We start from the raw sequence: 19,533 nt of genomic DNA, 5'->3' as shown, positions 1-19,533 counted from the left end.
AACCATCACAAAATAATACAGCGAAGAACCAATAGATGGTGCTTTCAGTTTTTTTAACTCAGTGACAGGTATGTTTTCTGAACTGTATGTCAGTACAGAATTAAGCACAACAATCTTATCTTTATGAATACAAACTAACAGCGAATTTACTTGACTAGTATATATAGAGTTACTGCTTTCAATTTCTATATTAAAAAAAAACATAATGACACAGATTTCCTTTTTTTAATAGGTTTCACTTATATTCTTTGCTAGAAAAAGCATTTTGTTTACAAATAAAGATGCCTAGAAAATGATTGAGTTTTTCTGAATACACCAGAACAGCTAAATGACTGAGTGTATGCAGTCTAAGGCTTCAACTGAAGATCACATGAGGCAAGACTTGCTGCAGCCTGAGAACATCAGGCTTTAATGCGCTCTTTGGAAACTCCTTCCAAAGGTGAGGCATGACGTAACTCTGATCAAGAGCATCATTCATTATCTTGTTTCTCAGAACCCTTCGTTCACAGTGGCTTAAAGTTACTTCTCTCCATCATCACAGAAGCAGAAATTTTGACAGGAAGTGGCCCTAGCAAGCTAGTTTTTATACCATGAATTCTGTTTACATCAAACAATTTACCATTTGACTTTAAACATGTACAATTCCACTGAGCTTATGTTATCTCATGGCCTTAGACAAAGTATAAAGCCAGGTGCTGTATGTTGTGGTCGTTGACCTCAGTGCCCGTTTCTTTTTGCATGTTCACCACTATGTGGCACCTTCCCATGTAAGTTCAATTCAATTCAATTCAATAGTAAAACAAATAAGCTCTTTGTTCATACTATTCCTCAGCACAACACAGGCTGGAAATGGCCAAATAAATTAGGGAGGGTTGTTGCATGGTATCTTTCTCATTACATAAAAAGTATCCACTCAAAATGTCATTAGTAATAGTATTGGCATTGAGCAAAAACTTGCATTCTTTTAGAAACACACAGTACATTATATTAAAAATGATTTTTTTCCCCTCTAAAATGGAAAACATGTGATTTGAAAAACAAGACTTACAGAAGTTTTGAAAAAATTGTATATTAACCAATTTGTGTTACAGTACACATTTGTGCCAGATAGCAATAGTACAACCTGGATGAAGCTGAATCTGCAAGATGAACTCACTGTTTAATAAATAAAGAGGAATGGCTGTAAAAGCTACTCGATATTTTACTTGTAGTGATGGTGTAACCAAGGCACTAACCCCCATCTGTGTACTGCCTTAATTGAATGCACAGTTGGCTTCAACTCTACTATGAATATAAGATAAATGATGAGCTTGAAAACACGATTCTTTTTTTATTTTATTTCTTTGTCTGGATGAGACACAAATAAAAATTTCTTGGTGCACTTGTTGTTAATTACAAAAGGATTACTCAATGAAGTAAAATAATTTTATTAAGCATAGAATTAACATTAAATTTATTTTAGAAAGAAATGGTTTATAGACCTGATGATACGGCAAGTTCCAAAAAGCGAGGTGGTTGTGTACGAGAAAGATTGTCCTCTGTGCCACTTTCATAAGGAAATAAATAATAATAGCAACATTAAATTTCATTTTAACCTTAAGAATATGAAATGGCTGTTCAGACATAATATGTAATATTAGCATGTATTGGTAGCAATTTCATATGTTACAAAGGGACAAATGAAAAATAGTTACATGAATTTTTATGGATATGGAAAAAAGGAAAGTAGTTAGGTTGAAAATTTCTAATGCATATAGTTTTGCATAACTGAGCTTGCATAAATATGCACTGTCTATGTATGACAGGGCTAATCTGTGAATGTTGTTTACCGCAGATAGAAAATTGATTTTTTGCTATACACCCATTGTCGGCAAACATTTTACAAGTCGTGAGCTTTGTGTGTGATTATTAAATTTGTGTGAAATTTGGTGGTAGATTCTGATTTTATACTAAAAATGATAGCTGAAAAACCTTTAATAATGTGGTTATTCATGAACAAGAAGCTTTTAAGCTCATATGAGGCAACCATTAATTGAATTTGTAACCATCTAATGGCAGTTTCTGTGGCATATTTATTAGTTCCTCCGAGTCTAGGGGTTCCTAAACTGTCAAAATAATACTGACAGCTGCTTTCAAATTTTGTACAGTTGAAATTCTCAGTTGTTCACGTAAGACAGAATGGATCCTCTAACTCAAGAGCAGAGCACATGCTAAAACTGTGGGCTGGATTGGGACTCAAGCCTGCATCCTTGCTTTTTGCAGTCAGTGTGCTACAAATGCTAATATCTGCGATTGCAGAAAGATATGTAAATAGCACAGTTTTAATAGCAGAAATGGAACAACCACTGGAAATACAACACCATATACAGAGGCAAAACAGCTTCAGTGGCACTGTTACAGTGACATTCCTATCTCTATCACTGTCGCTTCCTTTACAATAAATTAATGTTAATGTTCATTACAGACTTTTCGGAAGTTTTCTGAGAGGTTAAAGAAAAGACTGGTCTGTAAACACAAAGGGAAAATGAACACAAGCTATAGGTTAGAACAGAGTGTTTGAAGTTGCTAAGGTTTATGAACAGTACATCACTATTACAATTTACCACATCAACACTGTTACACACAATTATAGATATAAATCAAATAGTTGAATGAAAACTGGAGAGGTCGGATCTCTTTTGTCACTTAACAGCTAATAATAATGTCAAAGTGTGACAAGTATAAGGTAATGCATGATTAAATTATAATAAGCCATACCTTGAGATCTAAGGGTTCACCAGAAAGTTCACCATCAATTATTGTCAGAGAGTGACATGTAGCCATTCCAAACACAAATTCATCATTATTCAAACATGAGACAGCTCTCTGAGGTGTCAAGAATGTACTGTTTTGTACTGGTACAACACCCCACATATCCAGACCATCTTCTGTCAATGTGCCTGTCTGAAAAATAATAATAAACATCAAGAAACAAAACACCTCTGGACCTGCAATAATCCATATTTCCTGCAATTTTTTAACATGAAGTAAGGAATTGTAAGTAATAATAACAATTCATTACATAATGAAGAGAGACAAATTTATGTCTTACATGCAAATGTCTGTATTGGATACAACCATACATTTCAATCTGTGGCTTGATCAACAAAAATATATTTCAAAGAAGAATGTGTTCAAACTGCTCCCATATGTGACTTCCAAAATGTAATTTACTAATGTAATTCATTGTATCATATATACATTGTGATATTTTAAACGTGGGCAGGAAGAAAGAAGGAATATTAAGAGTTAGCATCCTGTCAATGATAAGGTGATTAGAGATGAGATAATAAGTTCAGTTTGGGGAAGGATGGGAAAGGAAGTCAGCTGTGCCCATCCCAGCAATCTCCATGAAAGATTTTAGGGTAATCACAGAAAACCTAAACCTGGATAGCCAAACAAGGCTCTGGACCACAATCCTTCCAAATTTGAATCCAATGTCTTAACACCAGATAACCTGCTTGGTGAGAAGTGACAAATAATTGTCTCACAGTGTTTGGCTGGAGTCAGGTTACACCACAGTCCCATTATGTTGAGTGAGTTCCATATAAATGCAGTGGAATAATATCAGTTACATACTGAGGAATGAGTGCAACATCCTCTTACTGTGTTAAATGCAGTCTGTATTATACGAAACTAGTGCATAACAAAGAGTAAGTTCAATGCAAGACTTATTTCTGGGCTACTTTGCCACACTAAAAATTGTGACAATATACTTCCAATTTTAGTTATAATTGGTGACCATAGACTGCATGAGAAGGTACTCTGTACTGCTGATGGTTCAAAACAAAGTTTTCTTTAGATTTAATTTTGAGTCGTCAGTCATGGTTGGTTGTAGCTTATCGTAGTAATGGCACATCAAGGGTTAGGGGAGAATGCTATACCTAGAGCATAATGTACCTAGGAACACACAACATTTTCTGGTTGGTATTTCAGTCTTGTGATTGATTTTAGAATCATATGCAGCAATGCGCACTAGAGATCACCTTAAGCAGTTTCTGCCATTTTCTACAGTTTTTATTGTTGCTAGACATGAAGTTGTGTTTCGTGCAGCACTTGCAAATTTTTTGAGTTTCATACGTATAAGTGCTGTATAATATATTACAGCAATTTGGAATATATTATTAATTCTTTAGTTACAGAATTTTATGTTAAGTAAAATTCTACATATTTTTAAAACTAGGTATAGGAGCACCATTCTGTACCTTGAAACAGAAGGAGGTATTTTACAATGGAACATGGGACATTTGCAAATTACCTGAGTTTCATTAATGTTTTAACATTTTTACCTGTCATGAAAATGGGAATTTGTTTCAATTTCCAATAGCTTCAGTTTTTAAGCATTTTTAACCTGTAACTAAAGTCTGATAATACTTCTGCTTAATCTGATTTCACTTACTGATTACTGGTGTGTAATTGAGTGTAAATGTAATAGCAAGATCACTTAATACAGCACTGACACGATTTTCTCGACTGCAACACTTGTCAATTTCAATATAATATTTGTTCCTAGGTACATGACCATGTTGTATCTTGGAATATGTTTTTACATTTGGAACAACCTTAATTACTGGAGTAATTTTTGTAATTTCAGAAAAAGATTGAAGCATATAAAAAGTGAATGCAATCATTTAAAAATGGAATAAGAATCTATATTAAACTTCTACTACAGAGCTGGCTAGAGGTGAAAATCTGAAATGAGTACCAATGTACAACACTCTCCCCTATTTGACCTAGCCATCATCAAATTACTTGCTGCAAAACAGATGTTGAATGGCTTAGGTAATGAAGAACATACACAGTCCAGTCACATTAATGTGAATAACCACCTTTTGCAGCACGAACATGCAGGAAGAGGGTCAGTGAGGTTCTAGAAGGTACTGACAAAGATGTGGAGCCATGCCAACTCAAGTGCCATGGCCAGTTGCACTGGGATTCACAGCTGAGGATCCGTGGCACATGCAGCCCCGCAGAGGTGGTCCCACAGATTCTTGACTGGGTTTTAATGTGGCCATGGGAGTATGGTACACTCATCCTGATGCTCTTTGAACCACTAACACACACTGTGAGCTGTGCGACACGTTGCACTGTCCTGTTGGTAGATGCTGTTGTGCTCAGGAAAAACAAACTGTGTGCAGTGGTGGACATGGCCTCCAAGGATAGATGCAAACTTGTGTTGACCCACTATGCCCTTCAGAATGATGAGATCACCCAGGAAATGTCATGAATACATTCTCCAGACCATAACACTCCTTCTTCCAGCCTGGACAATTCTGATGATTGTTGCACTACACCAAAGGCCATCTGTCTGATGAAGCACAAAATGTGATTCATCTGAAAAAGGCAACCTGTCACCACTCAGTGGACATACACTTGTGGTTCTGGCATGCAAATTCTGGTCTTCATCGCTGATGAACAGCAGTCAGCATGGTGCATGAACCAGATATCTGCTGCAGAGCCCCATAGACAGCAATGTCTGCTGAACGGTCATTGTGGAGACACTGTAGGTAGCCCCTTGGTTCACCTGGGTGGTCAGTTGCTCAACAGTTGCATGTCCATTCACCTGTATACATCTCCACAATCGTAATTTACACCTGTCATCTATGGTTCTTGATTCACCATAGGTGCTTCAGTGCCTGTTTTGGATAGTGCCATTTTGTCATGCACAGTATACTTAAACCAAGACGGCATATGAACAGATTAAAAACTTAGCCACTTCAGAAATGCTTCAGCCATTGGCCCAAAAGCAAATGATCATGCCCTTTTGTATGTCAGATTAATGGCTCCATTTTTCACATTACGACAACAGTTGCACTGTTTCCTGCATCCCGGACACACTTTATATACCCTCCACTGCTAGTGCTGCCACCTGACATTTGTGTGTGGTTATTGCACATGGATGTCCAACATAGGTGGTGGTCACACTGGTGTGACTAGCTCCTGTAATTTTAGTTGTACTAATGTGTCCGGAAGTGTGCACTGTTATTATTAGACTAATGGAAGGATGGCCACGAAAAGGGGTTATACATACTTGTGAAAGGCAACAAGCACCACACATTGCCTCACTCAATCAGTCATGAAAATTACTGTTTAACTGCTCTTGATACTAATATTTGGGTTTAAAAAAAGGAAAGAAAAAAAGACAAAAACAAAAAAAACAAAAAACAGGCTGCCCCACTACACTGGGGTTTTGTTAACATTCTTCTGCTTGAATAGGATGTTGAGTGGTGATTTCACGCTTGTATGTGTAGGCTTCCACAGCTGTTGTCACTGTCAGTGAAATTATTTAGGTCATGTGATCACATGATCAATATTTAAAATTATCCAACATTTTGGACACTGTTGCAGATGGCCTTACTCCGGGTGTTTTGCTTACTGCTGAATGAGAAAAATTTTACTTCTTGTATACTAGTGGAAGAAGCTATTTTAATGACTTGATAGGGTATTGAGGATGAGGAGGGGGGGGGGGGGGGGGGGGGGACTGTTGGACATCATTTATTGGTGTTTACTTTATTTCTAGTTATCGGTAGAAATGGACTTACTTGATTGCTGTTTGCTTTATTTCTTGCCATTGGCGCAAATAAGTGAATGGGAAATGGTTGGCAGTTGTGACATAGTGCTGTTTCTTGCTGCCTCATGGCGGCTGAGGCGTGCCAGTATTCTGTGTACCTATGGCTGCTGTGATCTCCCAATTACCTGTGTGAGCTCCTTTGTTTGAGCTGTTGTCCCATAGCATTGTTACTTCTGGCAACCAAGACGCTGAAAATCTGTCCTGTCTTCTCTATTCAGGTTAAAGCGTCACCTGGCTATTTCTACTGCCTCTCTAACCTTCCGCACAAGGTGCGTGGCTGTTTTCCTAGAATGTGGGCTTCTTCAAATATTACTTTTATGCCGCACTTGTCCTGGTGTTCAACCATCACTGACTTGGAGTGTTATCTTAAGACAAATGTATCTTTCATGTTAAGACACCTGTGGGCTAATTGGTCACCCTGCCTTGCATACATACACTAGATCACATTTGCAGTCAATTTCATAGACTCCAGCAGTATGTAGCATGTCAACTGCATCTTTTGTTGAAACAAGACATCTTTTACTTTGTTGCTCTTTGGAAAATTGGCTTGATACCTACTCGGCAGAGAGTTTTGCCCACATGTTCGGCAACCCCTCGTATGTATGATAATAGGGCACTGTTTTGTGCTTCCTATTGCTCTCTCCTTCTCCTTTTGTCTTCATCATTTGTTGCCATAATTTTGCCTAACATCTTCATCCCATAACCATTGGCTCCAAAGATCAACCCAAGATTTCCTAGTTCTGCCTTCAGATGTTCTCCATTGCTGATTCTATGGGGCCTCTCGGTTAATGTGTACAGGGTGTTTTTTTTTGCATAGGGAAGGAGGCATATAGGTACCTGTCCATGCTGGTGGTTTTTCTATCTACACTGTGGATAAGTTTACCATTAGGCTTTCGATAGACTTCGATGTCAAGGAAGGGCAGCACCTCAATCTTTTCTGTCCCCATAGTAAACTGGATTTTGCTGTGCTGCTGATTGAGGTGTTGGAAGTTCTACCTCTTCTTCTCCATGTGTCCAGATAACAATGACACACTTATTAAAATATTCCAAGCTATTATTCCAAAGTCAGATGACATTCATGTTGGAACCAAACATTTCGTCCCCATCTACAGGAGGCACCTACAAGGGGTTTTTAGCTTTTCAAATGTCTGACACACACACTGGCTCACTATTGAATACAGTAAAGCACACTCCCACACAGAAGCATGAAGTTACATGTTTCAAAAACCCTAGCACAATTGGTCATTGTCAGCTCCTGTCATCAACTACTGCTGTCACCGTATGGTGGAAGATGGGTACACATCTTTTGCAGCTCTGCAATCCAGATATTATCCAGTTTCACACCCTTCTCCTTCCAATTAAAATTATTAGGGTGTTTAATATTCTCTATTGCCTCTCTGTACAGTCTCTCATAATACCGAGTTTGTTTGCATGGCCATCCTCCACAGCAAGCACAGAAATATTTGTTTTGTAAATAAAAAGTGCCTTCTCTTGCTGCACTGTATTTTATTCTCCCAGACGCATTTCACCTTTTCTAACTCTAAGGCACCATCAGTAGAATCTATACAGTTATGATACATTTTAATTTTGATATGTATTATTTGTGGATTATAAAACAATTCACATCTCGCTTTTTATGTAAATAAGTGATTACTTATAGTTCTTCATGTTTTTAGTTGGCATCTGCATTTCCTCTCATCTGGTCACATGCTGGAGGTCACACTGCTGCTCATTTTATGAAACATAAGCATTATGTGCTTATGTTTCGTAAATAGGCCAGATGAGAGGAAATGCAGGTACCAACTAAAAATGTTAAGAACTGTAAGTAATCACTTACTTACTTAAAAAGTGAGAAGTGAACTGTTTTATAATCTATGAATAACACATACCAAAAGAAAAGTGTATCATAACTGTATCATTTTAGATCCCACCAATGAGGCCTTAAAGAGAAAAAAGGTGAAATGCACCTGGGAGAATAAAATACAGTGTGGCAAGAGAAGGCATTGTTTTTATTTACAAAACAAATATTTCATAATACCACTTGTGGCTGCCAGTACCTGAGTCTGATCATATCATATCTAGTTGTCTCCTGGCTGCAAATCATGTTCCACAACAGCTGATCTGCCTGTTTCTCACCTTTTAGCATCTGCCTTTCCTACAATTAACTTCATGAGACCACTCCACTTCAGATCATTCTGGATAGTTACTCTTAGGTATTTAATGGTTGTTACTGTTTCCAGCCCCCCCCCCCCTCCCCCATGGACAATGGACCTTGCCGTTGGTGTATCAACGATACAGATAGCCATACCGTAGGTGCAACCACAATGGAGGGGTATCTGTTGAGAGGCCAGACAAACGTGTGGTTCCTGAAGAGGGGCAGCAGTCTTTTCAGTAGTTGCAGGGGCAACAGACTGGATGATTGACTGATCTGGCCTTGTAACACTAACCAAAATGGCCTTGCTGTTCTGGTACTGTGAACAGCTGAAAGCAAGGGAAAACTACAGCCGTAATTTTTCCCGAAGGCATCCAGCTTTACTGTATGATTAAATGATGATGGCGTCCTCTTGGGTAAAATATTCCGGAGGTAAAATAGTCCCCCATTCAGATCTCCGGGCGGGGACTACTCAAGAGGACGTCAGGAGAAAGAAAACTGGCGTTCTACAGATCGGAGTGTGGAATGTCAGATCCCTTAATTGGGCAGGTAGGTTAGAAAATTTAAAAAGGAAAATGGATAGGATAAAGTTAGATATAGTGGGAATTAGTAAAGTTCAGTGGTAGGAGGAACAAGACTTTTGGACAGGTGAAAACAGGGTTATAAATACAAAATCAAATAGAGGTAATGCAGGAGTAGGTTTAATAATGAGTAAAAAAATAGGAGTGCGGGTAAGCTACTACAAACAACATAGTGAATGCATTATTGTGGCCAAGATAGACACGAAGCCCACGTCTACTACAGTAGTACAAGTTTATATGCCAACTAGCTCTGCAGATGACAAAGAAATTGATGAAATGTATGATGAGATAAAAGAAATTATTCAGGTAGTGAAGGGAGACGAAAATTTAATAGTCATGGGTGACTGGAATGCAAGAGTAGGAAAAGGGAGAGAAGGAAACATAGTAGGTGAATATGGATTGGGGCTAAGAAATGAAAGAGGAAGCCGTCTGGTAGAATTTTGCATAGAGCATAACTTAATCATAGCTAACACTTGGTTCAAGAATCATAAAAGAAGGTTGTATACATGGAAGAATCCTGGAGATACTAGAAGGTATCAGATAGATTATATAATGGTAAGACAGAGATTAAGGATCCAGGTATTAACTTGTAAGACATTTCCAGGGGCAGATGTCGACTCTGGCCACAATCTATTGGTTATGACCTGTAGATTAAAACTGAAGAAACTGCAAAAAGGTGGGAATTTAAGGAGATGGGACCTGGATAAACTGAAAGAACCAGAGGTTGTACAGTGTTTCAGGGAGAGCATAAGGGAACAATTGACAGGAATGCGGGAAAGAAATACAGTAGAAGAAGAATGGGTAGCTTTGAGGGTTGAAATAGTGAAGGCAGCAGAGGATCAAATAGGTAAAAAGACCAGGGCTAGTAGAAACCCTTGGGTAACAGAAGAAATATTGAATTTAATTGACGAAAGAAGAAAATATAAAAATGCAGTAAATGAAGTAGGCAAAAAGGAATACAAACGTCTCAAAAATTATATCGACAGGAAGTGCAAAATGGCTAAGCAGGGATGGCTAGAGGACAAATGTAAAGATGTAGAGGCTTATCTCACTAGGGGTAAGATAGATACTGCCTACAGCAAAATTAAAGAGACCTTTGGAGAAAGGAGAACCACTTGCATGAATATCAAGAGCTTTGATGGAAACCCAGTTCTAAGCAAAGAAGGAAAAGCAGAAAGGTGGAAGGAGTATGTAGAGGGTCTATACAAGGGTGATGTACTTGAGGACAATATTATGGAAATGGAAGAGGATGAAGATGAAATGGGAGATATGATATTGCGTAAAGGGTTTGACAGAGCACTGAAAGACCTGAGTCGAAACAAGGCCCCCGGAGTAGACAACATTCCATTAGAACTACTGACAGCCTTGGGAGAGCCAGTCCAGACAAAACTCTACCATCTGGAGATGTATGAGAAAGGCGAAATACCCTCAGACTTCAAGAAGAATATAATAATTCCAATCCCAAAGAAAGCAGGTGTTGACAGATGTGAAAATTACCGAACTATCAGTTTAATAAGTCACAGCTGCAAAATACTAACGCGAATTCTTTACAGACAAATGGAAAAACTGATATAAGCTGACCTCGGGGAGGATCAGTTTGGATTTCATAGAAATGTTGGAACACGTGAGGCAATACTGACCTTACGATTTATCTTACAAGAAAGATTAAGGAAAGGCAAACCTACGTTTCTAGCATTTGTAGACATAGAGAAAGCTTTTGACAATGTTGACTGGAATACTCTCTTTCAAATTCTGAAGGTGGCAGGGGTGAAATACAGGGAGCGAAAGGCTATTTACAATTTGTACAGAAACCAGATGGCAGTTATAAGAGTCGAGGGTCATGAAAGGGAAGCAGTGGTTTGGAAGGCAGTGAGACAGGGTTGTAGCCTATCCCCGATGTTATTCAATCTGTATATTGAGCAAGCAATAAAGGAAACAAAAGAAAAGTTCGGAGTCGGTATTAAAATCCATGGAGAAGAAATAAAAACTTTGAGGTTCGCCGATGACATTGTAATTCTGTCAGAGACAGCAAAGGACTTGGAAGAGCAGTTGAACGGAATGGACAGTGTCTTGAAAGGAGGGTATAAGATGAACATCAACAAAAGCAAAACGATGATAATGGAATGTAGTCGAATTAAGTTGGGTGATGCTGAGGGAATTAGATTAGGAAATGAGACACTTAAAGTAGTAAAGGAGTTTTGCTGTTTGGGCAGCAAAATAACAGATGATGGTCGAAGTAGAGAGGATATAAAATGTAGACTGGCAATAGCAAGGAAAGCGTTTCTGAAGAAGAAAAATTTGTTAACATCGAGTATAGATTTAAATGTCAGGAAGTCGTTTCTGAAAGTATTTAATGGAGTGTAGCCATATGTGGAAGTGAAACGTGGACGAGAAATAGCTTAGACAAGAAGAGAATAGAAGCTTTCGAAATGTATTGCTACAGAATAATGCTGAAGATTAGATGGGTAGATCATATAACTACTGAGGAGGTATTGAACAGAATTGGGGAGAAGAGAGCTTGTGGCACAACTTGACTAGATGAAGGGATCGGTTGGTAGGACATGTTCTGAGACATCGAGGGATCATCAATTTAGTATTGGAGGGCAGTGTGGAGGGTAAAAATCGTAGAGGGAGACCAAGAGATGAATACACTTAGCAGATTCAGAAGACTGTAGGCTGCAGTAAATACTGGGAGATGAAGAAGCTTGCACAAGATAGGGTAGCATGGAGAGCTGCATCAAACCAGTCTCAGGACGGAAGACAACAACAACAACAACTGTTTCCAGTGATTTTTCATTACAAAGATAAGTGGTCACCATAGCTGACTACCACACAGAGGACCCTGGTTCAATTCCTGGTACTGACAGGAGTTTTATTAGGTGGAAGGACTGGAACAGGGTGCACTCAGTCCTGTGATGCCAACTGAACAGCTACTTGACTGAGTAGTAGCAGCTCCAGGTCACAAAGACTGATAATGGCCAGGAGAGCAGTGTGCTGACCCCACAACCCTCCATACTGCATCCAGATGCCACTGATGGATGTCCAGTAAAAATGGGCTTTAAAGTGCATACCTTAAGAGCTATGAGCACTTGTTCATATTTGCTACTGTGAAACACATCGCTTCTGATGAAAAAGTTCTCATAGTTCTTATGATATCCATTTTACAGCCCATGTTTACTTGACAAATTTTTATTGTTTTGATCCATAGTACCACCTCCCAAAATATAGAAAAGGTCTGTTAAATGCAAACAAACTTGAAAAAACAGTTGAAGATCAGATGCAACATACGAAACTGCAAGATGAATTTGACACAGTGCTGAATTTGACAGAGCACAGTTGATACAAGGCCTGTGAAGTAGACGAGATTCCCTTAGGGTTATTGAGGTCCTTTGGAGTATAACAAAACTGTTCCACTTGGTATGCTAATTAATGAGACAGGAAATACATCCTCAGACTTCAAGAAGCATGTTTTAGTGTTTTGAATGGTAGGCTGCTAGCAAATATTGATAAGTTCTGAAGTAGCTTGAAAGTCATACTTTATTAACACAGCACAGAAAGAATTACATTCAACGTAAGGTAGTTTCTGAATGGTAACCTTCTGAATGGTACAACCGAATGGGATCCTTCTGATCTGGTAATGCTGCAGATCCTGCAATGAGGAAGAGCAGTGTTAACTGACATCCACAGAGAAGTGGTGATTCCCCTGGGCGACGTACACTGCCCCTGGAATGTGGGCCTCAAGGTTGTGAAGTGGTTTGTGGAGAGGGAATGGATGAAGAGGGCACGGCCTGAAAATGAGAACAAAAGCGCAAGACTGTAGTGGGGGTGATGAGGGTACAAAATGTTGTGCTGCCATCATAAGGGAGGCCGGCCATGGCTTAATCTCCCTGGCAAAGGTGCAAGGCATGGGGGTAGCATCAGGCATCACTGGGAAGGGTGGCAGGAGAGGTGAGGAGCCGGGAAAGGGAGGAGAATGCACCTGGAGGATGGAGACTGGTGCATCACATTGCCACAGGTGATGAAAAAGGCTCGTGCCCAAAGAGCAGAGATGGGACCTGGGATGGCGGAGACACTGTAGGCACTGAAGACTTGCAGGAAGAGCAAAACACCAAGATGAGGAACACAACAGTGGGCCTGTGGTGGCGGACTTCCTGTGGCTCTCAAAGCAGTGAGTGAGGAGCATTATGAGAGGGAGGGCTGTTTGGAGGTAGAAAAGCTGGGATGTGATGTATGTTGGACAATGAAAGGAGGGCCAGTAGGGAAGCCCAGAGTGGCCAGAAGGTCATTGCCACGGTATGCACGGGAGCACCGGAGGAAGCACAGAAACCAGCACATAGTCGTAAGTCAGCCAGAAGACAGGAGGTACGGAATGTTACAACACCCTCATAAGGGAGGCCAGCCATTGCTACACCTTCAAGGTGAAGATGTGAAGCACACGGGGGACGGCTTGACGGGTTCAGTCAAAGTGGGGTCGCATCTGGACGATGCGACTATGATGGTGGTAAACGAGCCATCCATTGTGTGTTGATATTGCCTGCATGGAAGAAGGGAGTGGTCATACCACTAGAGAAAGTGATGGAGCCAGCACAATGTCACATGGAACCCAGACACGAAATGGCACAAAGTGCTAAACCACCCTCACGAGGAAGGCCGGCTATGGCAGTACCTTCGTGGCAAAGGCACAATGCACGGTGGCAGCATCGGATGAGGCCGGAGGAGGATGGCATCAGTGCAGGACATGGCAGCGCAAAAGTTCAGATGCTGGGATTGGGAATGTTGACTGTATGCTCATTGTCATTCGATGTGCTGCACCACACTTGTACAGAAGGCTGACCATGGCTGCATCATCACAGGAGCAGCTTCAGGTGCACCTCAGGTGAGAACAGTAGTCAGGTGATGGATGAGCCCTGATGCTGTGTGAAGAAGGTTGACTACAGCTGCATCCCACAGGCACAAAGTGCAGGAGCAGCGTCAAGTGCTGCTGAGGGAGGGGGAGGAGGAATGCAGATGTGAACTTTGGTGCCGACTAGTGTGGTGTGCCACTCTCGTGACGAGAATCGACCGTAGCTCCATCTTCTTACCGAAGGCGTGAAGCACCAGGTGCACCATCGGGCTCGTGGCCACAGGAGGGCAGCAGTCAGCTAGTAGATGAGGTCCACTGGAGTGGCATCCACACTGCTAAGTGATATGTCTAGGGCTGTACCACCTTTGTGAGGAAAGCTGTCCACGGCTGCATCTTCTCGGTGATGGTGCGAAGCAGCAACACAATATCGGGCAAAGCTGAGGGAAAGGGAGAGGACCGGGAGTGGGGGTGGAGAGAGGAGGAGGGGGGGGGGGGGGGGGGGGTTAGCCAGGTAGGACAATGATGGCAAACGACCCCTGGTGCTGAAAACTTTTTAGAAACTTATCCTCATCAACAACTTTCGGATTGGAGCAATGCTACCCTCGAGATGAGGTCTGGTCACGGCTCTAATGTGCGGAGCAGTGAAAGCAGCGCTGGACACAGCTGAAGGGGAGGTCGCGACTGGGTGGCGGATAAGATCACACACTGCAATTATCCAACTTCATCCTCACTGTCAATTTTAGTGTCCTGATTGTTAGGCTGCATGCAAATAATGACTATTTCCCAAATAGCATGAAAGTAACACTTTATTAACACAGTGTGGAAAGGACAAAGTTCAACATAACATAGTTTCTGAAGGGTACAATGAAACGGATCCTCCTGATCTGATAATATGGCACAGCCGAGGGTCCATTGTGGCCTGGGTCACGACACAGGTTTTGATGCTAGTCGACTGTTATGTGGGTCATGAGGGTAACTGCGATAGGTACTGAGTCTGAGGAAAGTCAGTGTGGGATGGCGGTAGGTCAGTGCTGGATAGGTTAAGACCCCAAAAATTACAACTGGCAAATCAATGCATCACAGCTGATGTGAGCTCCAAATGATGGGCCGTGACACAGGCATCAAGACTGGAGCATGAGCTGGTGTACTGCTGCCTGCTTGCAGTCGAGGGCATCTTTATAGGCAGTGGGCAGAAGGATATTGTGCAGTGCTCAATGAGCACACCGTGGAGGATGCAACATAGTCCCTGTGACGTCAGAACTGCTGTCACCAATGTGCACGCTACTTGATAGTGAGACTGGCACCCTTGGTGGCACCTAGCAGAGGTCGGCACATCAACAGGTGTATTACAGATTGTCTGCAGTAACATTTCCATGACACGCAGTGTACTAGTGATGCCTGGTGCACGATTGTCTCCAGTGGAGGAGAGCCTACAGTACTGTAGCAGGCTACCTGCTGGTTGCGGGCATTGTTTGGTTTGGTTGGTTTGATTTTTAAAGGGTGGTCATCGGTCTGCAGGCATTGTGCTGGAAGCTGAAGTGACCAGAGTATGGCCAGGTACATGGCAAATGTAATAATTCCAGTTCCAAAAGAGGTAGTTGCTGACAGGTATGAATATTACAGAACTATCTGTTCAGTAAGTTATGGTTACAAAATACTGACACAATTTATTTACAAAAGAATGGAAAGACTGGTAGAAGCTGACATCAGGGAAGATCAGTTTGGGTTCTGGTAAAATGAGGCAACACAAGAGGCAATACTGATCCTATGACTTACGTTAGAAGACTGACTGAAGCATTTACAAATTTAGTTAAGACTTTCAACAAGTCAACAGGAAAACACTTTTTGTAATTCTGAAGGCAGCCGGGGTAAAATATTGGAAGCAAAAAGTTATCTACAACTTGTACAGAAACCAGATCGCAGTTATAAGACTTGAAGAACATGAAAAGGGGCCAGAAGTTGAGATGGGGTTGTAGCCTCCCCCAATGTTACTCAATCTGTACACCGAGCAAACATTAAAGGGAATTAATAAGAAATTTGGAAAAGGGAGAATAAGTTAAAACTTTATTGTCTGCTGAATTGCCCACAAATGGCATAGGTGCCAGGTTTGAGACCCAGTCCTGCACACAATTTTAATCTGCCAGGAAGTTGTGACATTGTCATTCTTTCAGAGGCAGCTAAGGACTTGTAAGATCAACTGGACAGTGTCCTGAAAAGAGATTATAAGGTGAACAGCAACAAAAATAAAACACGTGTAATGGTTGTAGTAAAAATAAACCAGGTGATACTGATGAAATTAGATTATGAAATGAGACATAAAAATAGTAGATGAGTTTTGCTATTTGGAAAGCAAGATAGCTGCAGATGGCCAAAACAGACGGGATATAAAATGCAGACACACAAGAGCAAGACAGTTGTTCTTGAAAAACAAAAAAATATTTTATAATCTAACATAAATTTAAGTTTTAGGGAATATTTTCTGAAACTAATTGTCTGTAGTGTAGCCTTATGTTGAGGTGAAACATTGATGATAAGCAACATAGACAAGAGGAGAATAGAAGTTTTGAAATGTGGTGTTACAGCAGAATGTTGAGGCAGAGCTTATCAGCTTGGCCTTTGGGACAAAGAATTCATGGATTTAGCAGACCATTTCTTGGGAGCTACCTGGTTTATCATGGTGGACGCGTTATAAAATTTTCTGTACTTAGTACAGATGACATCCACCACATTAGCAGTAATGACCAAAGCCTTGGCAAAAATATATGCAGTAGAGGAGGCATCTATGACCATAATCTTAGAAAAAATTGCCTCACTTCACAGTTACAAGATTTGCAGTATTTTGCAAAAGAACTTGAATCAAGCACATTCTCAACTCACTGCAGAACCGAGCTTCTGATGATGAAGCTGTATTAATAATGAAAACATTTAAAACACATATAAGGGAAGCTTTGAATAACATTTCCAGAGGAGATACTCTCACCAGCTTTTTGAGCATATATAGATCCATACGAACGAAAGCAGCAACCCAACTGATCTGCATGGATGGAGGTATTGGGCCCTTTCTGGCCCACACCAGTGGCCCTGAAACACTGGTAATGACCCTACTTCCAAGCTGGCTGAGCAGTTTATGACTGCACCTATCAGCACTCACCAGAATGGATACCTGCCAGCATCGGGGGTCTCTAAGGCCAGAAGCTGCTATACATCAAATGCAACCAGAACCAACTGTGGTCATGATGGCTCAGTAAATACATACAGCCAAGCCAGGAATCAGCTTCCAGGCTCCAGCATGCTGCCTCTATCAGACAGATCACTGTAGCACCACTAGACCCAAGTCTCAAGGGCCACCCCATCGGCACAGGCTGTGATAAATGGATAGCTGCTACAGCCTTCAGCAGTGTGCATAGTGTCTTTGTTATGTGCTGTCACATACACTTTCTGCCTGCACAGGTATCAGCTAGAGTAAAACTGCACCCAGATATGACATGGGGCACAATTTGGGATCCCACAGAGGCAGAACAACTGTTTCATTCACGTAGGTTCCTACACCATCTACAGAGACCACATCACCATCAGTATAGCCCACAGTAGAGGACATGCCACCCATCACATAGAACCATTAGCAGTTATTCCATTGGTAGCTTCTCACTTAACTCATTGGTCATGCCATAAGATTGGTTGGCCAGTTGAACATGAGAGGGGACTTATATGCCAACCTGACACTGTGATGACGTCAGTCAAAGAATCAGCAACTGCCTCTATCAGACAGATCACTGTAGCACCACTAGACCCAAGTCTCAAGGGCCACCCCATCGGCACAGGCTGTGATAAATAGACAGCTGCTACAGCCTTCAGCAGTGTGCATAGTGTTTTTGTTATGTGCTGTCACTGTTCTTACATTGTGGATCACTCATAACTTGATTAGTGTGCAGTTTATATAGAGACTCAGGACTCTAGTTTTCTTTCTTGTTGGTGGTCTTGAGTTGGTATTGTATGGGTTATGATTTATGTTACCGAATGAAGTTATTATCCCATTACTTAATGGAGAAATATATCCATGGTAGGGGCAGTTGACCATTCAGATTCAGCACAACTTGGAAATATAGAAAGGTCTTGATCACACAATTATTTATTAAGCAATATATGTTTCAAAATTTCACCAACAGAAAGAAGCTGTGGTACAAAAAAATTAATGATCACAAATAAACACACAAGTATGTACAGTAGAGATCCATATACAGAATTTTCAGTTTTTACAATTAATATCATATTTACATTTAAATTTGAAAAGCAAACAAATGCCAGTAGATGATGCTAGCATTGATCATAGAAACAAAATAAAAGAGTAACCCAAACAAACCATTCTGTATGATGTCACTATACCAACAACTTCTTCACTACAATGTAAAATATTATTTGTGATGTTACCCTACAATGCACATTTCTGGCTATGGAAATTCATCTAATGCAACATATGAGTTTCTTCTCTACAAAAATAGCATGAACGTATATCTGTCACGTTGTCCACGATGTTATGTTACGACATGTAGTTCCTCATTATATATATATATATATATATATATATATATATATATATATATATATATATATATATATCCATTGTCAACAAAAGTTTTCCTTTTTGTAAATAACATATATGTCTTTTAATATAGTACATCATGCTGAAGGAGTTGTTAGTATAGGGACATCACACATAATGGTTTCTTTGTAAAATTACTCTTTCATTTCATTTCTATGGTCAATGCTAGTGTCATCTACCGGCCTTCATTTACTTCTCAGGTAGCTTATTCGCCACAGTCAGTGTGACAATAGTTCTCTTCGAACAGATAATGGCACAGTCAGATAATCCCATATGAAATGAGATCTGTATTATATCCTGTCTATGTGCTCACTTTTACAAACCTTTTACTAAAGTTTTATTTAAATTTAAGTATGATGTTGATTGCAAAAATTGAAAATTCTGTATATGGATCACTAATGTGGATACTTAAGTATATATTTGTTATCATTAATTTCTTTGTATCACAGCTTTTGTTTGGTGATGAAATTTTGAAATGTGTAATGCTTAATAAAGAATTATGAAATCAAGATCTTTTCATATTTCCAAGTTATACTTAAGTTATTATCACCCCTGATAAAATAGATGGCCACTTTTATCAAAATACTACTGAAATAGTGTGGTTTCCACATAGTGTTACATGTAATACCTACAGTACTTGTACCTGAGTCACAAGCCTAGCCCTCAATAACACCAAGAGGTTGTCCAGTTATGGAATAAGCTTCCACTGTCTACAGTAACTCTATGGGCAGATGGGGAGTGGGTGTC

General features: G+C 40.3%; 1 protein-coding gene across 1 annotated transcript in view; it reads right to left on the bottom strand.

The window, feature by feature from the left end:
* The window catches only part of LOC126471176 (polyamine-transporting ATPase 13A3), a 195,527-nt gene that overhangs the window by 51,681 nt on the left and 124,313 nt on the right, over window positions 1–19,533 (bottom strand). The window contains exon 12 of the mRNA XM_050099282.1: window positions 2,758–2,943. Coding sequence (XP_049955239.1) covers window positions 2,758–2,943 — 186 coding nt within the window. The remainder of the gene's footprint in view (window positions 1–2,757; window positions 2,944–19,533) is intronic.

The sequence above is a fragment of the Schistocerca serialis genome, chromosome 3, assembly GCF_023864345.2.
Source record: "Schistocerca serialis cubense isolate TAMUIC-IGC-003099 chromosome 3, iqSchSeri2.2, whole genome shotgun sequence".
Lineage (NCBI taxonomy): Eukaryota > Metazoa > Arthropoda > Insecta > Orthoptera > Acrididae > Schistocerca > Schistocerca serialis.
Note: the sequence above shows the minus strand (reverse complement) of the source record. Positions and strands in the feature narration are given on the sequence as shown.